Source organism: Ceratotherium simum, chromosome 22 (genome assembly GCF_057802395.1).
Source record: "Ceratotherium simum simum isolate JZ-2026a chromosome 22, ASM5780239v1, whole genome shotgun sequence".
Lineage (NCBI taxonomy): Eukaryota > Metazoa > Chordata > Mammalia > Perissodactyla > Rhinocerotidae > Ceratotherium > Ceratotherium simum.
This window is the reverse complement of record NC_141921.1, coordinates 46611936-46632800: the sequence shown is the minus strand read 5'-3', so window position 1 is coordinate 46632800 and position 20865 is coordinate 46611936. Positions and strand designations below refer to the sequence as shown.

Here is a 20865-nt window from a genome sequence, read left to right as displayed (position 1 = left end):
TCTGAGGCCTCCTGCTCCTCTCATTTCCAGGATATACGGCGCTCCGGGTCAGGGCTGGTCCAGGGACAGTGGGGAGGGGAGATGGGCCCCCAAACACTGAGCCTGGGGCCAAGGGTAGGCTGGGAGACGTGGGCCCTGGGGAGAAGCAGAGATTGGGGACTGAGACCCCCCCCCCTTTCTCCCAAGTGATTCAGCAATGGAGGTGCCCCCCCCCCCAACACACCCATTCTCTGGCTGTTGGGAGGCTGCTATGCCCTCTCGGGACAGAGACATCGGGGTCCGAGGAGGCCTGCAGGCTGTCACTGGGAGCCTGGTGTTTCTCTGATGCAATGGGGTATGTGTTTAGGGGTGCAAGTGGGATGGGCAGGCACCACCCCTGCACACCGTTTCTTGGGGTGCCCCTCCACAGCGAGCCCTGCAGCCTCATGGGGCCGTGTCTTCTCAGGTGAGAGACAGCTTCGGGTGACACTCCATCACTCCTACATCCCTCCCCTGCCCCCAGCCCTCACCCCCTTCCTACACCAATGAGAATCTCAGGAAAACAGTGATTCAATCCTTTCCCAAAGGATTTATTAAAACACAGAAAACCAAGACATACACACAGTACAAAGTAAAGGGAACTGTGCCCGCTAAGTCTGTCGAGTGAGCCTCCCACACGTCCTCCTGAGGACGGACAGGTCACCACTTACAGGGGGGCTCAGCTTTCCAAGTTCCAGCCCTGGGCCGGGACCCTCCAACTTGCCCAAAGCAACCCCCACCCCCTGGCTGGCCTGAGGCTGTAGCCAGGGCAAGGGCCTGGCCCCCTCTTGGCTGGGCCAGATGCCAGCTTTGGTGGGGGGGGGGGTGGGTCCACTCCCCGACACTCCCGCACTCTGGCGCATGGGGAGCGGGACCCTCCCTTCATCTCCAGGCGTGAGCGCAGAGGAGCCGTGGGGGGTGGGGGGGGCTCAAGCTCACATCTCGATGTCGGGTTCAGGACACACACACACCCAACAGGCCCTTTCTGGGTTATCGCACCTAAAAAAATACTTTGTTTAAAAAAAATCTGAAAACTAAGAAAAAAATCCAAAAACACAACGCCAATGACTTTGGGCTGATGCACCACAACCTGTAAACTTCCAGAAATATAAAATGGAGCGGGAGCCAGCTTCCTCAGTGGAGACTGTGGTGGGCACAGGAGAGCCACAGGTGTGTGTGTCAGTGGGGGACCCTAGGCCATGGCCAGGCCAAGAGCTCGGCCCCCGCCTCCCGAGCCAGGCCCTTCTGTGGCCGCTGTGCTCCTGGCACACTGTGGAGGTGTCCCTGTCCCCCAGCCCACCCTCTACAGGGCCCCCTCAGGTGCTCAAGAGCCCTGGAACAGGACACTTGGGAGCAAGGGCTACAGGTGACACGGGAGCAAGACTCAGCCAGCCCCCGACCTGGGCTGCGGAACTCCCAGAGGACCCTGGAAGGGACCCCCGACAGGCAGGAGGGCAGGCGCCTGCACCAGCTGTGGGCATCAGCAGGGCCTTGGTCACAATTTGCAGAAAACAAAGGAGCTTCTGCAGGTGGCTTGCAGGGTGGGTTTCCTCACACGGGGTCTCAGGACGTGTTTCCGTGGCAGGCATGTGCAAGGGGGGCCCTCCAGACACAGTGAGTCCAACCCAAACTCCCCTTGTCATTTGGGAGCCCAGCAGGCAATGCTTTGTGAGACCGTGGCCCAACGGTGGTTCAACAGAAAGCTACGTGGCACTGGTTTAAACAACAAGGTGGCTGGAAACAAAAACGCTGGCTGGCGCCTGGGGATTCCGCTTGCACAGAGCCACCCTCGTTCAGCCAGCAGCAGAAACCAAACCCAGCCTGAAGATGCCCGAGACGGCGGACGCCCCACTCCCTCACCACCACTTCTGGTAGGAGAAAACTGATAAACCAAAAGAAAACATTAAGATTCTTTTTCCTCTCCAAAACCAGTCAGCCGGAAATCCACTCGCCAACTGTCTGCAGCCTCCCTCCCGGGCCTCCCGGGTGCTGATCGTGGAGAGCTGAGCCCTTCCTGGACCAGGCAGTGCCAGGCCCAGGTCACCCAGGGGTGCCCAGCTCTGGCCTGAGGAGGAAGGAGAGACTGGTGAGGCCTGGAAGGGAGGCAGAGACAGAAGGACAGAGGGAGGGACCACCAGCCCTTGAAGCAGGGCAGTGGTGATGCAGACCCCTGCCCTGCCACCATGTACCTCCCAGCCTGACACTCAGGACCTGTCCTCTGTGGCCAGGGAAAGCCACCACTGTTCCAATGAGGCCAGCCACAGGGCTGGCAGCTTGTCTGGGAGGGGAGCATCACAGGGCCCTGGGCAGCAGGGGGAGCTCGTGGTGGTCACCTCGCTCGTGGCCTGAGCCAGGAGACTTTGCACGGAGGCACTGACCGGAGAACACAACACGCATGTGCAAGTGGCACTGGACGAACCACAGTGGACTGCAATGACCACGCCCTCCCTGGAAGGCGGGGTCTGCCGCTGCTGCACGCATGTCCTGGAAACCTGTGCGCCATCCCAGGATGCTCCCCACTCTGCCCACCCGCAACACCAGGATGGGGTCGGCCTCGGAGATTTTGATCAAGACTGGAGCGTGCAGACGCCAAGATGGAAGGGCCTTGGGGGTCCAGCCCTCCAGGGTTCAGAGAGCCATTTACAGATGAGGACATCAAGGCTTTGTAAGGACTGGTCAATCGCCAAGAGTCCCCAAGACATGCCCCCAAATCCCGGCCCCAGCTCTGGCCAGGGAGCTGCGCTGAGCCCCTCCTGGTACCCCCACCCCCTGCCCCAGCCCAGCTCGTCTCTCCCTCAGACAGGATTTCGTACCCAGGGCGCCTCCCCAGGATGCCCCCTGCTCAAGGCTTAGAAATCCCTTCCAGCCTGAGCTCAGGCCAGAGAGAGCATGAGACAGACAGGCCCAGGCCTGGCCCACTCCTCCTCCCCACCCAAATGGGGCCATCACAGGTACCACCAGCTGAGTGGGGGAGTCGGGATCGTGACGGGCGTCCCTGGCAGGAAACAAGGCAGGAAGCCCGGGAAGCTCTGGCCAGGAGGGCTGGAGACGCCATCCGGTCCAGTCCCCTGCCTCCAAGTGGGGCTTTCCCCAAGCCATCTGAGAACACAGCAAGGCCAGCTCATGTGGCCAGTGCCTGGATCGAGGCTTCTCCAGGGACAGGCAGACAGGGATGAGTCCAGGCCCCAGGGAGTGGCCTGGTTTCTCCACATATGCAGCCACGAGACCACACAGGGAGTGAACATCTGCAGGTGGGTGTGAGGGCCTCCCATGGCACAGGGCAGGGCAGGGGCTCCTGGGCCACCCTCAGTGCCACCAGGACCTCCCTACGGGGATGCCAACCTCACTCCGGCAGACGGCAAGCCCCTCCCCACAGTGGCCCAAGACAAAGGCTCCAGCAGCCCCTACAGCAACACACGCAGGCCCTTCCCCTCCGTCTCGGGAGCACACGCTGCGGCCTGCCATGCAGGGCGGGGGCACAGGCCCTCTAGTGGTGATGACAGAGTCCAGGGCCTGGGAGACATGCTGGGTCAGGGATAGACACCTGCTGACAGAGCCCCCTGGCCCATGGAGATAGCACACACCTGGCCGTCTCCCGCCCTGGCAGGAAGGGAGTGGAATAAACGCCCTCCCCTGACCTGGGCATCAGCTGGGTCTCTACCCTCGGGCCAGGTAGCCACTCCCCAGTCCCCCTGACACTGGGGGACCCTGGAGCAAGGGCGGTGCAGACAGGACAGAGTGGGCAGGGGCACACTGAAGGCAGACACTGTTCCTCCCCAGCTGGGCCAAGTCCGCGGGGCAGCAGCAGGGCCTCCAACAGCTTCCCTTCGGTCTAGAGCCCGTCAACAGAGATGTAAGTGCTGCAGGTCAGACTCCTCCATACGTCACTCAATTTTTATCAAGACAAACGCGTTCAAGTCTTCAGTAGGAAAGTGCAAAAGATGTACAAATAAATGGAATCTCTTCTAAGAAGTCGTTCTGGCAAAGGTGACCAAGGGACACGTCCTGGTGTGGTGTGGGTGTGATGCTGTGTGGAACACTCGTGTTATGATGCGGTGGCACATCTGGGCTCTGGCCCAGGCGAGCAGGGCCTTGTCCCCCATGTGACAGCATTACTCAGTTTCCCTTTCTGTCCCGAGGTGGCATGGCTCCTAAAAATGCGGTAGCTTTTCTCTCCTGTGGGAGTCGAGCAGGCGGCCCGGCAGGCGTGGCTGCAAGAGGCAGATCACAGGTCACGAGGTTGGGCAGCCAGGTCTCTACCGGGGGAGGAGCACCCGCCACCTGTCACAGCCAATGACAGTCCGCAGGGGCTCCCCCGCTGAGACCGCCCAGCTTCAGGCTGCGGGCCAGGGTGCGGCACACCCAGAGTGCTGGCTTGGTGGGGGCTGACACCAGGGTGGAGGAGGCCAGGATGAACTGGTGGTTTCCCAGGAATAAGCTCCCCTCTCCAGCCAGTGACAGGCCCCCCTCAACCCCAAGCCGCCCTCCTGGTCCTGGCAGGGTGGGGGTGGTGAGAGGGGAGGTGATGCCCTGGGGCGCCCACCATCCAGCAGAGAGTGGAGGAAGAACGGTGGAGACTGGGGGCAATGGTCCCTGACTCACTGCCATGGACACGGGTGCACATTGTCACATGTGTGCACACAGACACACACATTACACACAGGAGCACGCCCTTTGTGTTCCACCTTCCCAGCCTCCCAGGGAAGTGTTTGGAAGCCTGGGCAGACACACCAGACCGAGACGTTCCCAGGGCAGAGGCGGGCAGGCCAGAGGGTCTCCAGGCAAGTGGGTGAGACCCTGGGAGGGCCAGGAGGCAGTGAAGGGCCCAAGGCTCAGGAGTGTGAATCCAGCGCATGGACCAGGCCTGGTTCTGGCCAGGCCTCACTTGCCAGGCCGAGGGGGACACAGCAGAGCACCCAGGAGCGGCCTTACCTCAGGTGGAAATGAGCGCTGCAACGGAGAATAGTCGCGGGGACGGCTAGATATCTGTCCAAGAGAGAGACAACCTCGGCTTGCCTGGGGTGGCAGCGGGCAGGCGGGGCCCGCAGGCACCCTGCTCATGCTGCCCGGAAGCAGACGGGCACCTACCGGTCACATAGGGCCCCAGGGGCATCTGGTTGTAGTTGACAATCCCTCCCGGTCCAGGGCCCCGGAAGTTGGGCCCAAAGTTGTTGTTGTACATCTGGGAGGAGCCGAAAGCGCCCTGGAGGCAAGGACTCAGGTTTAAAGCTCGCAGTCCCGCACCCCAACCCAAGTCCCAACCCGGGGCGCCCAGGACGTGCGTGAGGGGGACTTGGGCCCAGGGCGTGGCCGAACCTGACCTGCTGGATGGTGGGGTCACCGGCTCGGTTGGTCAGGCGGCTCAGGATGCTGCGCTCCGACATCTGGAGGCGGGCGGCCACCGGGGGTATGCGGGACAGCATGGAGGGCAGGCGCGTCACATCCGCCTTCATGTCGCTCAGCAGCTCCTCCAGCTGGTTCAGGACTGCGGGAAGGAGGTGGGGGAGGGGAGGGGCTGAGCTGCAGGCAGCCCAGGCTGGTGCTTGTTTGTAAGGGTGTGTCACCACACTCCCAGGACAGTGGACTCCAGGGGGCGCTCCCCTCCCCGGGGCGCTCCCCCCCCGCCCCCGCCCCCACCAAGGCCCGCAAAGCCGAGAGATGCCAACTGGGAGAAGAGCCGGGTTTTCCAAAGAGCTCTCCCCGGGGCCCGAGGGCTGCAGAGATGAGAGCCAGAAACTGACCCAACATGGGGCAGCCCTCCAGGCCCTCAGCCAGCCTCCTGGCTCCCAGAGAGGCCTGCAGCCTTGGGCCACCGCTGGGGACAGGGTGAGGGCTCACAGGCAGAGCTGCCTCAGGAAACATCTCCCCGACAGAGCAGGGGCCAGCAAGTCCAGGCACTCTCACGTGAGCTTGGGCTTGGCACATCCCAGTCCCCCCAACCAGCCTGGGAGCTTCCTGATTTGGAGCACAAGGGTCAAAAGTCTGAATCTAGGAGCTCTTGGGCAATTACTTCACCTCCCTGAGCTTCGATGTCCCCATCTTTAAAATGGGATAATAAACCTCACCACTGATAGATATTATGAGAATTAAAGACATCACGTATTTAAAGCATATTGTCAGGGCTTGAAGGACTGGACAACGGACGGTCCCATCCTGGCCAGGAGGTACGCCCTCTGGGCTGACATTCTGTCCCCAGCCCCTGCGCCCCTCAGCGCCCTCATCAACGGCCGAGGACCCACGGGGCAGGAGGAAAGAGGTGGGCCGGCCTGCTGGGAGGGGCTGGCTCACCCTTGTGCAGGACGGCATTGGCAGGCTTGTTCCCGGCCAGGGACTCCTTGGACAGGTGCTGGTGGCTCTCAGCAAGGCACTCCACCTCGGCCAGGCGGGCGTTGAGGGCCATGGCTGGGTGGTTAGGGTCCTGGGTCATGTTGAGGTATGCAGCCCTCCGGAGCTGCTCCTCGATGACCAGTGCCTGCTCCAGCAGCTGGGGGGCGGGGGGACTGAGTGTTGGCCGGCCCCCTCCTCCATCAGCAACCCCCCAGGCCAGGGCTTTGGCAGAAAGGAGGGAGGGAGGACACATTCCCACCCAGCAGGCCAACCTCGCCTGATCTCGGCAACCCCTGGGGCCTTCACCCAGCTGGGTTCTCTGCACCCATCACCCAGGGCAGGGACACTCACCCAATGGGGCCTGGCCCAGAGCAAGGACCCAGCACCCTGTTATTTGACTGACTAAAGGACTTCCCTTCACGGACAGCCGGGCTCAAGTCCAGATACATGAGGAGGGGGTCGCTGCTCACTAATTCCTTTGCCCCAGGCCCTTGTGTAACCTGCCCCTCTTGCAGCCCCCTCCCCCACTGCCTCTGGCCCTGCCGAGGACTGACCTTGAACCTGCGCGCCAGGAACTTGTTCTTCATCTCCAGGTAGTTGCCCTTGTGGATCTCAGACTTGAAGGGCTCGTTGAGGATCATGTATCTGGGGTCGTTCTGGATGTCCTGCCAGCGGGCATAGCCGTGCCTGGGTGGGGCACTGTTAAGGGCAAACCTGGCCATGGGCAGGGGGTGGGGGGACCAGCCCGGGGTTCAGAGTCCTGGCTGTGTGCTCTTGGGCAAGTCATTAACCTTGGCTGCAAGATAAGCACGTTGACCATGACGTGACAATCAGCAGATACTGACAGGTGCCCTCAGGGACCCAGACATGACACTGAGCCTTCACCATGTTAACTCCTTCATCCCAACAACCATGGCGGGGGAAACATTCAAGTCCTAACCCCGTACCTGTGACTGTGACCTTGTTTGGAAATAGGGTCTTTTCAGATATAGCTGAGTTAAGAAGCGGTCATGCTGGGTTAGGGTGGGCACTATTCCAATGACTTGTAAGAAGAGGAAATTTGAACACAGACACCCAGGGAAGAAGGTGACATGACAAAGGAGGCAGAGACTGGAGGGATGCAGCGGCTGCAAGCCAGGAATGCCAAGAACTGACGGCCACCACCAGAGGCTGGAAGGAGCATGGAAGGATCCTCCCCCTGAGTCTCCAGAGGGAACAAGGAATCACAATAAAGTCGCCTCGCCCGAGGACCCACAGTTAGTGAGGGGCAGAGTCAGGATCTGAACCCAGGCAGGCCAGGGCCAAACACCTTAACCTTCACCCCAGGTGTCAGTAAACTATGGCCCGCAGGCCAAATCCAGCCCATGGCCTATTTCTGTAAAGAAAGTTTTACTGGGACACGGCCATGCTCATTGGTTTACACATTGCCTGTGGCTATTTTTGCTGGGGTGGCAGAGTGGGGCAGTCACTCTGCAAAGCCTGAAATATTCACTCTCTGGTCCCTTACAGGAAAGGTCTGCCAACTCCGTTCTACAACACTCCACCTGTTATAATAACCAGCCCCACTCAAGGCTGTCATGAAGGCTGGCTCTGCTGGGGGCTCTCCCCAGGCAGCTGTGTGGCTCTCTCCTTGCCTCTGGGAGGTCTGTGCTCAAATGTGACCCTCTCTGACCATCTCACTGGAAAATGCAACCCCCACCCCAAAGCCCCCAACGCCCCTTGCCTGCTTTATCATGTTCCGTTGAACCTCAGGCTTCGCTAACTCATGGCGCTCACCGTCCACCCCCAGTAGGATGTCAGCTCCAGGTGGACAGGAATTTGGGGCTGTTTTGTTCACGGCTGCATCCTCCATGCCTGGCACATGGGAGGTGATCAATAAAGAATGAATGAATGAATGAAAGCCCTCTGTAAACGGAGAAGCACCCTTCGGGTGTCATTACTGGGAGGAGGGGAGCTCCGTATGGTGTAGGAGTTAGCATTTGTTGTGGAGTCAGATGGACGGGCTGTGATTTATTAGCTGTGTGTCCCTGGGCAAGTCACTTGGCCTCTCTGAGCACCCGTTTCCTCCTTTGTATAATGGGGATCATATTAGTGCCCCTTTTGGAAGGTTGCTGTGAGGAGGAAGCGAGCACTGAGTGTAAAGGGACAAGCTGCCGCTATGGTCCTCATCGTTGTCATCATCATTGTCATCATAACCAGGGGAGGGTCCTCGGTGCCTGGTCAGGAGTGCTGGCTCCTGACTCTTCACCCCACACACCCCACGTCCCTCCCTGAGGTCCACAGAGGAACAGGCCTGAGTCCTGCCCAGCCTGGCCTAGCCAAGGATACGTCACGATGCCCGCCAGCAGCCAGTAGTCATGGCGCCGGTGCCAGATGTCGTAGATTTTCCCCGAGGACACAGCGGCACGTTCCTCATTCTGCCACAGTGTGTGCAGCTCTGAGAAGCCAGCCAAGGGGAGCAGAATGAGAGGTGCCCCCCTAGTCCCTCACACAGAGGTAGGCCTAGGAAAGCCTCTCCCTCACTACCTACCATCTCCTAACCCCTGGAGGTTCAGTGTTCTAGTGTTCTAATACAGGTTATACAACGGACTTATATCAACCATTCACACTTCAGTATAAAATAACCATCAGCCCAGACTCCTGGGACCTATACAGTCAGGAAGCCTGTGACACAAACTGCCGCAGCCCTCGGCCCCCGCCCCACCTCAATACCTGTGAAGCCCCCATCTGCAATGTTGAACATGAACTTGAACTTCCCATTCTTCTCCTCCTTCTTCCCCTCCTCCTCATCTTCTTTGTCACCATTTTGCTGTGCTTCGATGGGCTCCTTCTCCTCAGCTTTGGTGTCATCTGCGGCAGGACAGACCCACATTCATCCATCCCTCCAAAACCTACTGCCCAGGGGCCTCTCTCTGCCCAGTGCTGGGGACCCCAAGGCAAGCAGGAAACACATCCCCCAGTCCTCGGGGGCTCCCTGCCGAGAGGGATCTTAGACACACGGACCAGCAGCCCCCTCTCTCCCTCCTGAGCAGGGAGGGCTGGCTCCAAGCCCAAGTGCCCCTCCCCTACCCAGTCAGGACCACCTGGGGACAGCAGGAGAGTACTACGAAAAGTGCAGCGTATGTTCAAGGATGGCAGTACTGTCTTAGGGGTCTGATCTGAGAATGACTGTTCCAGAACATTCTAGCACCTGGAGGTACACAAAGCTTCTAGCTGAGCCCCAAGTGCTCCAGGCCAAGCTCTATGACCAGCTCTCCTTCCTCCTGGCATTGGCTGGGGCCACAGGAGAGGTCAGGGGGTGAGGTGGGGAGTGGGGAAAGCCACAGTGCTGTGAGGGGCTGGGAGTCCAGGCTCCCACCCACCAGGTCCAATCGGGGACTAGGGCCCAGGGGATGGTGCCTAGGAGGCTGCAGGAGACCCAACAGGGTCCAGGTGGCACCTGCAAGAGACCAAGGGACACAGGACAGAGCACACACAAGAGCCCCAAACCTGGCCTGAAATCGCTGCCGTCCCCTCTGCTATGAATCAAGCTTAGCTCCAGCTTGTCCAGAATTTTCTCCTTCTCAGGAAGCACTTCTTCTGCAAGACAAAGGGTGTTCAGGAGTTGGGAGGAGCCCAGGAAGGACAGAGGGGACTCTGGGCTGGTGGCTTTCCAACTGTGTTTCAGCCACACACAGAATTCTATCATTTTAGGAGTCCAACAGGTGCCACTGAGGACAGCTCCTCTGGGGAGGCAGGCGGGGGGCAGAGACCTCCCCCAACCCACTCATCAGCTTACCCCTTCCCTCTCACCCCCATCCCAGCAGCAGCCCTCCCCGCAAACTCCTCAAGGCGCAGTCTCAGCCACTGGGCTCTGGGCTTCTGGAAATAGAGGGGTGACATTCCTGCTACCCAGGTGACATGGGATTCCTAGGGATCAAACAATCCCTGATGAAGATGCCCCCAAACAAAACTTAGAAACAACTATTCATCTGCCAGAGAGAGAGAAAAGAAGGAAGAGAACCCACAGGAAAAGATGAGTCCAAAAAAGAAAAATTTAGAAAGAGCCAGATAAAACTTCTAGAAATGAAATAGACAATCATTAACATTTTAAACATTTTCACTGCATATTTTTAAGATGTCTCCAAGACTTCTTGGCCCTGGAGTACAAGCCTTGTATAGTCCTCGTCGGGACTGTCGATGTGACGGATTCTACTCCCGTGAGCAGGTCATGTGAAGAGACACAGGTGACCTTAAATGAGGGGGATTATCAGGGTGGGCCTGACCTCATCACATCCTTTAAAAGCAGAGTTTTCTCGGACTGGTCACAGAAGAGGACGTCAGAGATGTGAGGCAGAGGGGGGATCGGGTGCACCATTGCTGGCTTGAAGGCAGAGTGGGCCCTGTGGCAAGGAACCTGGGTGGCTTCTAGCTGCTGAGAACGGCCCCCGGTTGACAGCCAACAAGAAAGAGGAATCTCACTCCCCCAACCCCAAGGAGCTGAAGTCAGCCATCAAGAATGAGCTTGGAAGCAGATTCTTCCCCCGAGCCTCCAGACGAGAACTTGGCCCAGCCAATGCCTTGATTTCAGTCTTGCAAGATCCTCAGCAGAGAACCCAGCCACACCACACCAGACTCTGACCCACAGAACTGTGAGCTAATCAACGGGTTCTGTTTTATGCAGCTAAATTTATAATAATTTGTTTTGCAGACATACAAAATGATGCAAATGGGTGGGTTAAAAACAGCTATAGAAAGAAAGCAGAGACTGAAGCCAGATCTGAGGACAATTCAAAAAGTCTGGCAGAGACACAGGAAACGAGCAAGAATGAAGAGGTGAAGGACACGTCAGCCCCCGTCTTTCGCTAACCTTGCACCCTGCTTTCCTTACTGCATCGCATTTGGTGTCTGTTGTTGAACAAGACGCACTTCTGTTTATTGCTGATCGCCTGTCTCCCCCACTAGAGTACAAATTCTATGGAAGACTTTGCTCTTTTGGTTCACTGCTTGTGTCCCCAATGCCTAGGACAGCACCTAACACACAGCAGGCCTTCAACATATATTTGTTGGATGAATGAATGAATCGATGAGTAATAGGAATACCAGAAGAAAATAAATATAATGGGGGCAAAGACAATATTCAAAGAGGGAATGACTGAGAATTTGCCCATAATCGATGTAAGACATAATACTCAGCTTTAAGAATCACAGTCGGTTGCAAGCAGGATAAATAAAAATGTCATTGTAGTGAAACTGCACATGACTAAAAACAAACAGAATATCTTAAAAGTGGTCTTTCAATGTTAGAAAAGATAGAAAAGGCAGATTTCCTACAAAGAAGCAACAATCACCCTGAGAGCAATCTTTCTCAGCAGCACAACGGAAGCGAGAATACAAAAGGAATAACATCTTCCAAGTGCTGAGTGAAAACTCCTATCCCACCTCGAATTTTGCTAACTATTATTCAAGAGTAAAGGAAAAGTAACACAATGAGAGAGTTTGCCATCCACAGAAATTTCCTGAAAGCACCATTACAGGGTGTACTTTAGGAAGAAGGACACTGAACAGAGCAATGACCAACAAATAAGCAAACACAAAACTGCTAAGAATGTGGGAAGATCTAAATAAAGATTAAAGATCTAGAAATAAGCACAATAACAAATTTGGAGAATTAAAACACTGGGCAACAGCACATGGAAGACAGAAGGGGAGTGGGTTAGAGCTAAAGTTGTCTACAGCCCTTACAGTATTCAGAAGGGATACATGTTACAAATTTAAAAGTACAAAATAACATTGACTATAAACTTTTCAGAGGAGTTGAGGGGGAAAAGCGAAATATAAAGAAAATTTGATCAATCCAAAAGATGGCAGGAAAGGAGAAAAAAGAAGAAAAAGCAAGGGTACTCTAAAGCACAAAATAAGAGAGCAGAAATTCATCCAAATACCTAGCTACTACAATAAATGTAAAGAGATTATACTTGCCAGCTAAAGCATAGAGATTCTATGATTAGATTTAAAACAACAAATTCCTGCTATACACTGTTTACAAGAGATATACCTGAAACATCATTACACAGATAGATTAAAAGTAAAGGAATGAAAGAAAATACTTGCTAAATCACATATCTGATAAGGAATATGTATCTATAACAGAATCATACAACTGAAGAGTAAAAAGACAAATAACCCAAATAAAAAATGCATAAAGGATTTGAATAGATATTTCTCCAGCAAAGATATACAAAAGGCCAATAAGCACAGGAAAAGATTCTCAACATCTTTATGCAGAAGAGAAATACAAACTAAAAACACTTGAGGGCTGGCCCTGTGGCTTAGCAGTTAAGTGCTCGCGCTCCGCTACTGGCGGCCCGGGTTCAGATCCCGGGTGCGCAAAGACGCACCACTTCTCCGGCCATGCTGAGGCGGTGTCCCACATACAGCAACTAGAAGGATGTGCAACTATGACATACAACTATCTACTGGGGCTTTGGGGAGAAAAAGGGGGAAAAAAGGAGGAGGATTGGCAATAGATGTTAGCTCGGAGCCGGTCTTCCTCAGCAAAAAGAGGAGGATTGGCATGGATGTTAGCTCAGGGCTGACCTTCCTCACAAAAATAAATAAATAAATAAAACCACTTGAGATACCACTTCTCACCCACTAGGATGGCACAACCAAAGGACAGATAATAACAAGTGTTGACAAGGATGTGGAGAAATTGGAACCCTCACACATTCCTGTTGAGAATGTAAAATGGTGCAGCTGCTGTAGAAAACAATCTGGTAGTTCCTCAAACTATTAAACATAGAGTTACCATACGATCCAACAATTCCACTCCTGGGTATATCCCCGAAGAGAACTGAAACCTATGTCCACACAAAAACTTGAACACAAATGTTCATAGCAGCATTATTCACAATAGCCCAGAACTAGAAACAATCCAAATATCCATCAACTGATGAACAGATAAACAAAATGTGTTCTATCCACACCACAGAATGTTCCTCAGCCATAAAAAGGAACAGAGTTCCAATACACGATACAACATGGATAAACCTTGGAAACATTATGCTAAAGGAAAGAAGCCAGACACAAAAGGGCATATACTTTATGATTCCATTTACATGAAATGTCCAGAACAGGCAAATCCATAGGAACAGACAGTGGGTTAGTGATTGCTGGGGGTTAAGGGGAGGAGGGAATGGAGAGTAACTGCTAATCAGTATAGGGTTTCTTTTTGGAATGATGAAATGTTCTAAAATTAATTGTGCTCAAGGTTGTACAACTCTATATATACTAAATATACTAAATATACTAAAAACCATTGAATGATACACATTAAATGTATGGTATGTGAATTATATCACAATAAAGTTGTTTTAAATATGTACATTTTTTAAAGGGATAGAAAAAGATATACTGAACATATAGTGAAAATATACTAAACAAAAGTAAGATTGATTCTAATCAGCCTAAATAAACTTTAAAGCAAAAAGTATCAGGAGGGATAAGTGGGTCATTATATAAAACTTCACTAGAAAATCATAAAAAACTTGAACCAATATGCACCTAACAACCCAGCCTCAAACAATATGAAGCAAAATCTGGCCTTATAAGGAGAAAGAGACAAATCCACAGTCATAGTGAGAGATTTAAACACAATCTCAGACTTGACTGATCAAAGCAAACCAAAAATGAGTAATGATGTAAAAAATTTTAACAACATAATTAACAAGAATTAACTAACAATCTAATGCGTATATTTAGAACCTTACACCCAGTGATTAGAGAAAAGATCTTCTTTTCAAGCATACATGGGCAGTTACAAAATCAGACCATATTAATCCAGACAACAGGTTTTAAGGACATGATATAGAAACAATACCATACAGATGCATGTACTCAGACCACAATGCAATTGAGTTAGAAATCACTAATAAGAAAAACAGCCTAATAACCTCCAGACTGCGTGTGGTAGGGAAAGTTAGAGCCCATGTGTAGAGACCTGAGCCCCTAGCTCTCCCCTCACCCTGGGGCCTATCACACTAGGACAGAGCAAGGCACAGGCCACCACTCAGCCAGGGAGCAACAGCAGAGTACAGTCTGCCTGCCCTTCTCTGACCCAGGGCTGCTGAAACCAGAGACCACGTTGGGGTGGGTGATGGAGGGAAGCCACACCTTTGGGCAGCTGCTCTGGGGAGGGCTGATCCTTCTCTGTCTCCTCCAGTCGCTCCTCTCGGGCTCTCTCCTTGCCATCTGAGCTCTCGTGCTTGTCCTCACCCTCCACTCTGTCCAGGGCAGTTGCCAGGGCCTAGGGAGGACAGATGAGGGGAGTTGCAGGGCCTGGGTCCTCAACAGCATGGAGGGCGGAGAACGGGCACTGGGTTGGGAACGCACTCTCCTGGCTCCCATCGCTTGCTCCCAACCTGCTCCCCCAGACCCAGAGGCTTCAACTTGGAGCCAGGAGGCCTGGGTTCCAGCTGCCTGGGCAAGGCCTGAGAAGGCCCCCAGACCCAACCTCCACCCCACACCCAGCAGGGGCCCAGACACCAGCATCTTCCATACTGGGATTTCTGGAGGCTTCTTTGGCTTCTGCACCCCTGGCTCCTTTTCCTCCATGTAGCCCAGCTGGCCTTCCATTTTGTCTGAAAGATCAAGGGAAGGAGGTGAGACTGGCGGGCTTGGGCGAGGAGGGGGAAAAGGCAGGCAGTGGCGTTCCAGAGAGGAGAGGTAGGGTCTGGCCTTCAGGAGGCTCCATCTGGGTCAGGCACCCCCAGAAGGACAGGACTCCACATGAGCCAGAGAGCCCAGGCCAGGGGCTGACAGGACAGGGGGGCTGCCCAGAGCACAGCCTCCCATTTGGAAGCAGAAACATGAGGTGGGGGGAGGCCCGGACTGGGAGCCAGGACGTCTGGCTGTGGTCCTGGCTCTTAGGATGACCAATTGGCCGTGTGCTTCCTCCATGCTAAGTCAGTTCCTGACACACTGCAAAGTGCTGGTGACTCACGTGCTCTGAGTTGCCCCGGGAGGTGGGCACTATTCCATCCCACGTTGTGGACAAGAAAACAGGGCTCACGGGGGTAAATGACTTGCCCAAGGTCACTCAGGGCCAGGAAAGAAACCCAGGCGTGTCCACCTCCAGAGGGCACACCCATGCCTGGAAGCAGGACGTCCTCGGAGGCACCGAGCCTCTCAGGGCCTCACCTGTCACCTGGGAAGAGGTAGGTCTGCCCCAGACCTGAGAGGGTCAACTGAGAGAAGATGCTTTGTCCAAATAAACACATGGATCAAAGACAACGGGAGACAAACAACTCAATGAAAGATGGGCAAAGGATCTGAAAAGAAATTGTTCCAAAGAAGATACACAAATGGCCCAGAAGCACATGAAAAGATTCTCAACATGGTCAGCCAGCAGGGAAATGCAAATCAAAACCACAATGAGACACCACTTCACATCCACTAGGATGGCTTTAACTAAAATGTCAGACAGCAAGTGTTGGTGAGGATGTGGAAAAACTGCACCCCTCATTCACTGCTAGGGAGAATGTAAAATGGTGTAGTCCCTGTAAAAAAGAGTTGGGCAGTTCCTCAAAATATTACACCATCCGAACCAGCAATTCCATTCCTAGCTCATACCCAACAGAAACGAAAACATATGTCCACATAAAAACTTGAACACAAATGTTCATAGCAGCATTATTCACAATAGCCAGGAAGAAGAAACAACCCAAAATCCATCAGCTGATGAACAGATAAACAAAATGTGGTGGATCCATACAATGGAATATTATCCAGCCATAAAAAGGAATGAAGCACTGACACACACTACAACATGGACGAACCTTGAAAACATTACACTGAGTGAAAGAAGCCAAACACAAAAGGACACATATTGTATGATTTCATTTACATGAAATGTCCAGAACAGGCAGATCCATAGAGACAGAAAGTAGATTAGTGGTTGGCAGGGGCTTAGGGCGGGGTGGGGGAGAAGGAATGGGGAGAAACACACTGCTATGTGTTTCTTTTTCGGGTGATGAAAATGTTCTGGAATTAGACAGAGGTGATGGTTGCACAACCCCGTGAATATATTAGAAACCACTGAAGAGTATGCTTTTAAAGACTGAATGTTGTGGTACGGGAATCACATCTCAAAGCTGTCATTAAAAAGAAAAACCCTCAGAAGAGCAACACTTCCGCAAGCAGAAGCTTCAGGGGGAAGGGAGGCCGTCCTTTGTGGGGTGTGCAGAGGACTCGGGGTCTCCTGGGGCCTTGCCACCTCCCAGGACCCAGGTGCCCTCCCCCACTCCTTGGAGCCCAGACCTGGCAGACCCAGCGGGGCGGGTGGGAGGTGGGCAGGGCTGGCGGGCACCGGCGTGGTAGGATCCGAGGAGATGACCTCGCCCGGCTTCTTGCCATCGGGCCCCTCAGGGATCAAGTCCGGGGTGCTGTACTTCCCATTGACATGTTCAAACTCCTGGACCTGGGGCAAGTATGGGGGAAGGAGGGAGGTGGTCGCAGCTCAGGTCTATGGACCTCAGGGCAGCCTGAGGACTGGGGGTATCCAGCTGGGGGCGGGTGCCACCTCCACCTGAGGCTGGCCAAGCCAGAGGCACTTCTGACGGCAAACCCCCATGCCTGGCCCCACCCACACCCAGTCTCCCTGTGTGTCCTCTGCCCTGTGACCTGCCATCCTGGCCTCCAGCCCCCCTACCCCCACCCAGAGAGGCAGTCCCTCTGGCCTGGCTCAGACCCTGGGTAGCTGTGTGACTGAGCCAGGCACTTGCCTTCTGACCAGTGACACCCCAGAGGCATGCCAGGGCTGCAGGCGGCCACCAGGAAGGGCCTAGTAAAGGCTTACTCACCCACCTTCTTCCTAACTAGTGACATGACCCCGATGCGCGTGAGCACATGCTGCCTCGAGAGGCCCTCGCGGGGCACGCCGTCCGCGAAGGTCTCCGCGCCGTCAGCCCCCGGCTCACACAGGTGCCGCATGAAGAGGGACACATAGGCTCTGGGGTGGGGGGAACTGGGGCTCAGGGAATGGGGGGCCGGCAAAAACCCTCTGTGAGGGTTGGCAGGACCCCCAGGGGACCTCCTGGCTGGAATCATCATCCATTACCTGCCTCCCAACCAAGCCTGCTGGGTCAGGCCCCTGGGGAAGGACAGAGGGGGCCTCCCCTGGCAGAGGACCGCTTAGGACAGCCCTTGCCCTGGATAACCCAGATGCTTCTCACTGCCCTTAACACCAGCTGGTCTGGCAGAGGTGGCTGGTCAGCATTCCCACAAATCAGCCCTGCCCAGGCCTGGAGCCCAGCCACCCAAAGACCAGACGGTAGTGGATTCTCTAGACACCCTTGGCCTGGTGGGAGCAGAAATGCTGCCAGTTATGCCGGCTCGCCCAGCCGAAGTCTGTCCACTCCAGGGTGGGCGGCCACACCCTGGGCCACCACCTCAGCCCCTTTACCTAAATTCCTTCTCGCTCTTCCCTCGAAGGTCCCGCACCAGCCAGTGGGAGTTGAAGGCATCCTGGGGGGGCATGCCCCAGCGCATGATGGCATTGAGAAAGGCCTTCCGCTGCCGGGCGTTGAACCCCAGCACCTGGATGGGGCAGGGGGCAGGGTCGGGGAGCAGAGAGCTCAGGGAGGGGAGAAGGGGAAGGGGAGGGGAGGAGGCAGGGAGGGGACTGGGAGAAGACAGGGCCGCCAGCTGGGGCAGGACCAGAGGGTGGAGCCCAGACCCAGGGGAGCCCCAGCCTCACCTCTACTTGGCATTTGACCCTGGGCAAGCTCCCAGCCCCTGCCTCCCGCCCCTCCTCCATACCCCGGGGCGGGGGCAGCAGAGTGAGCTCTTTATTCTGAGAGGGGAGGAGATAAATCAGGAGAAGGGGAGCTGGGAAAGTAGGGGTGCAGGCGGGCCCCACCTCAATGTTGCCGCCGACACGGGCGAGAAGAGGTGGCAGTGGCTTGTCCCTGTCACTCTTCAGCTGCCTCCTGGATTGTCGCCGTCCACCTGGGGGGCAACCCCACCACAACCTCTCAGAGGGGCCTGGGGCGTCCTGACTCCCCCACCCCACCCACCAACTCACCCCAGGACAGTAGGACACTTCAGGATGACCTCTGAAGCCGCCCTTGAGCCTGTCCTGACACCCCTGGGGGGAACCCCAGGCTGGCCATCAGCTGCAGGACACACAGCCTTGGCCCCAGCCCAGGGTCACCAGTGCCGAGACTCACTCTGTCCTTCCGGCCTCTCCTCAAAGTCCTCGTCCTCATCCTCGGAGCCGATGGAATACTCAGACTGGTTGTCCGAGAGCTCGTCCTGCCATTCTGGGGACCCAGCAGAGTGGCGCAGGGTGAGCTGTGCAAACAGAAGCCCAGCCCGAGGCCCCCACACCCAGGGCCACACCAAGCCCCCATATCCCAGCCCAATAATAACAGTGACAATGAAAATGGCCACTGTGTCCTTTCTGTGGGCTCACTTAATAATCCCAACAACCTTAGGTGATTTCCTAAGGTGTTAAACCATTATCATCCACGTTTTACAAATGGGGAAACTGAGGCTTGCCCAAGTCACACCACTAGCAGTGAAGTCACTAGACCTCTACCCATCTTGTTCCCCCAAACACCCAACACCCCAAACCTGCCCCCAAACCCCCTTTCTCCAAGAAGCCCTTCCTACCGCGCCCCAGCTCAGGCCACTCAGACACAGCTCCTCCTCTCCCACCCCCGGGGGCTTCCTGCCACAGGGACGCCCTCTGCGACCTGCCAGAATCCTGTCCACCCAGGCCCTCCGCCTTGGGGCCTGCGCACCTCCCACGCCCGGACACGCACCCTGGTCCTCCTGGGAGGCATCGTTGTAGTTGACCTGCTTGCGTATGCGCTTGCCCTTGCCCAGGTTGCGGGCCAAGTCCTCCTGCTGCTGCTCATAGTGGTGCCGGAGCAGCTTCTCCCAGTAGTCGGGGTCCACATTCTCCTCCTGCTTGATGATCTCTCGCTCTACCTCCTCCTGGGGACACAGGCGCCAGGGGCCCAGTGAGGGCAGGGTCAGCGGGCAGGTGACCAGCAGACACAGGCACCAGGGGGCTGGGTGGGGCAGGGCCAGCAGGTGGGATCTCTGCCCCCTGGGCGGCCTCATGCTGCCTCCACCACACCTCAGCTTCTAGGGGCTCAAGGATGAACTGGAAAGCCTGCCTACTCCAGGAAGTCTTCCCTGATCACCCCAGCCCCAGCTGGTCTTCCTCTTCCTGTCCCTGTCGGAGTCACGCACTCACTCATTCATTCACTCCGCAAGTACTTCCTGGCACTGCACCAGGCACTGCAGCACAGAGCTGAATAAGCTCCACCTCTGCCCTCAGGAGGCTCCGGGTTTCAAAAGGAAAACTGGCACGTGGAAGGATAACTAGCACCATGGCCTGCGTGAAGGGCAGTGGGAGCTAAGGAGGAAGTGGAAGAGACCACCTGGGAGAGACCCAGGAGCTGGCCCTTCGAGGATAATGGAGTTTGCTGGGTGGAGAAGAGAAAAGGTGCAGCTGGTGGGAGCGCAGCGTGTTCCAGAAGAGGGAGTGATCCTGGGGGGCCTGCTGTAGGCACGGCGTGGGAGGGGCACTGGGCAGGGCTGGGAGGGGCCTGAACGCCAGACCCCAGACAGGGGTCTACGCAGGGGGATGGCAAGGCCATCTGCAGGTCTGCTGGGCAGCTGTGGGGAAGCTGGGCTGGAGCCAGGGACACCAAGGAGGCCGCGGCTGAGGATGTGCGCAAGGGCAGCGGCCGGGCCATGCAGCTGTTGCGCACTGCACGGTCTCCCGCCTGCCTATCGGGGCGGGGCCGCGGGCTTACCACGCCGTCCTCCTCGCGCACCACGTACTGCGCCACCTTGAAGGAGCTCAGGTACTCGTTCATGTTCTGCAGCTCCGTGTCGTCCGTGGCGTCCTGGTTCCGGTCCAGCAGCTTGGAGATGGCCGCATCGTCATAGTGGATCACACTGCTGTCTTCCACGTCCTTGTTGTCACCTGGAGGCAGACAGGGTGCAGAGTGGGGGGACGGACGGGGTGCCCAGGTCCGGCTGAGGGGCCCCCACTGGGACAGACACCCGACATTGATCTGTCCTCGTCCCCGCCAGGGGCTACAGCAGAGGAGCGCGGTGACCAGAGAGTGGAACCTGCGCTGTATCAGCCCCACTGCCCACCCCCGGCCGTCCACAGGCACCCAAGTGAGAGGCCGGAGGGGTGGCCAAGGGAACCCGACAAAACACAGACCGGGTGTAGCAGGGTGGGGAACGCCCTCCTCTCCAGGAGCACCGCTGGAGGCACACGAGGGGCCGGGGGCTGGGCTGGGTTGGCCCCTACCTGGCGGGGTGCTGCCATGCTTTTTCTTCGCGCTGGCAGCCAGGGCTCCCCCTTTGGAGGACTGGACATCAGGGATGGGTGTGACAGGCCTCTGGCCCTGAGACATCATGCCTGTAGGGCAGAGGTGGAGGGGCTGCAGGTCTGCAGCCAGAGACACTCCCTGGGGTCCTCCCCACCCTGGCCAGGAGACAGGGTGTGGG

General features: G+C 56.1%; 1 protein-coding gene across 3 annotated transcripts in view; it reads right to left on the bottom strand.

Annotated features, from left to right (window-relative positions):
• Positions 1-4133: 4133 nt before the first annotated feature.
• Positions 4134-20865, bottom strand: part of CHD5 (chromodomain helicase DNA binding protein 5) — a 61265-nt gene continuing 44533 nt past the window's right edge. Inside the window, exons 24-42 of one of the 3 annotated variants that reach the window (XM_087446910.1) lie at positions 20666-20776; positions 20157-20329; positions 19152-19326; positions 18555-18647; positions 18245-18333; positions 17789-17922; positions 17191-17335; positions 16645-16804; positions 14887-14966; positions 14500-14632; positions 9835-9924; positions 9058-9195; positions 8674-8782; positions 6900-7032; positions 6307-6502; positions 5340-5503; positions 5107-5221; positions 4951-5004; positions 4134-4229 (exon numbers count right to left, since the gene is read on the bottom strand). In XM_087446910.1, coding sequence (XP_087303036.1) covers positions 4997-5004; positions 5107-5221; positions 5340-5503; positions 6307-6502; positions 6900-7032; positions 8674-8782; positions 9058-9195; positions 9835-9924; positions 14500-14632; positions 14887-14966; positions 16645-16804; positions 17191-17335; positions 17789-17922; positions 18245-18333; positions 18555-18647; positions 19152-19326; positions 20157-20329; positions 20666-20776 — 2246 coding nt within the window. In that variant the 3' untranslated portion in view covers positions 4134-4229; positions 4951-4996. Of the gene's footprint in view, positions 4230-4950; positions 5222-5339; positions 5504-6306; positions 6503-6899; positions 7033-8673; positions 8783-9057; positions 9196-9834; positions 9925-14499; positions 14633-14886; positions 14967-16644; positions 16805-17190; positions 17336-17788; positions 17923-18244; positions 18334-18554; positions 18648-19151; positions 19327-20156; positions 20330-20665; positions 20777-20865 lie in introns of those variants that run through there. The other 2 variants (XM_087446909.1, XM_087446911.1) reach the window with 2 other exon arrangements.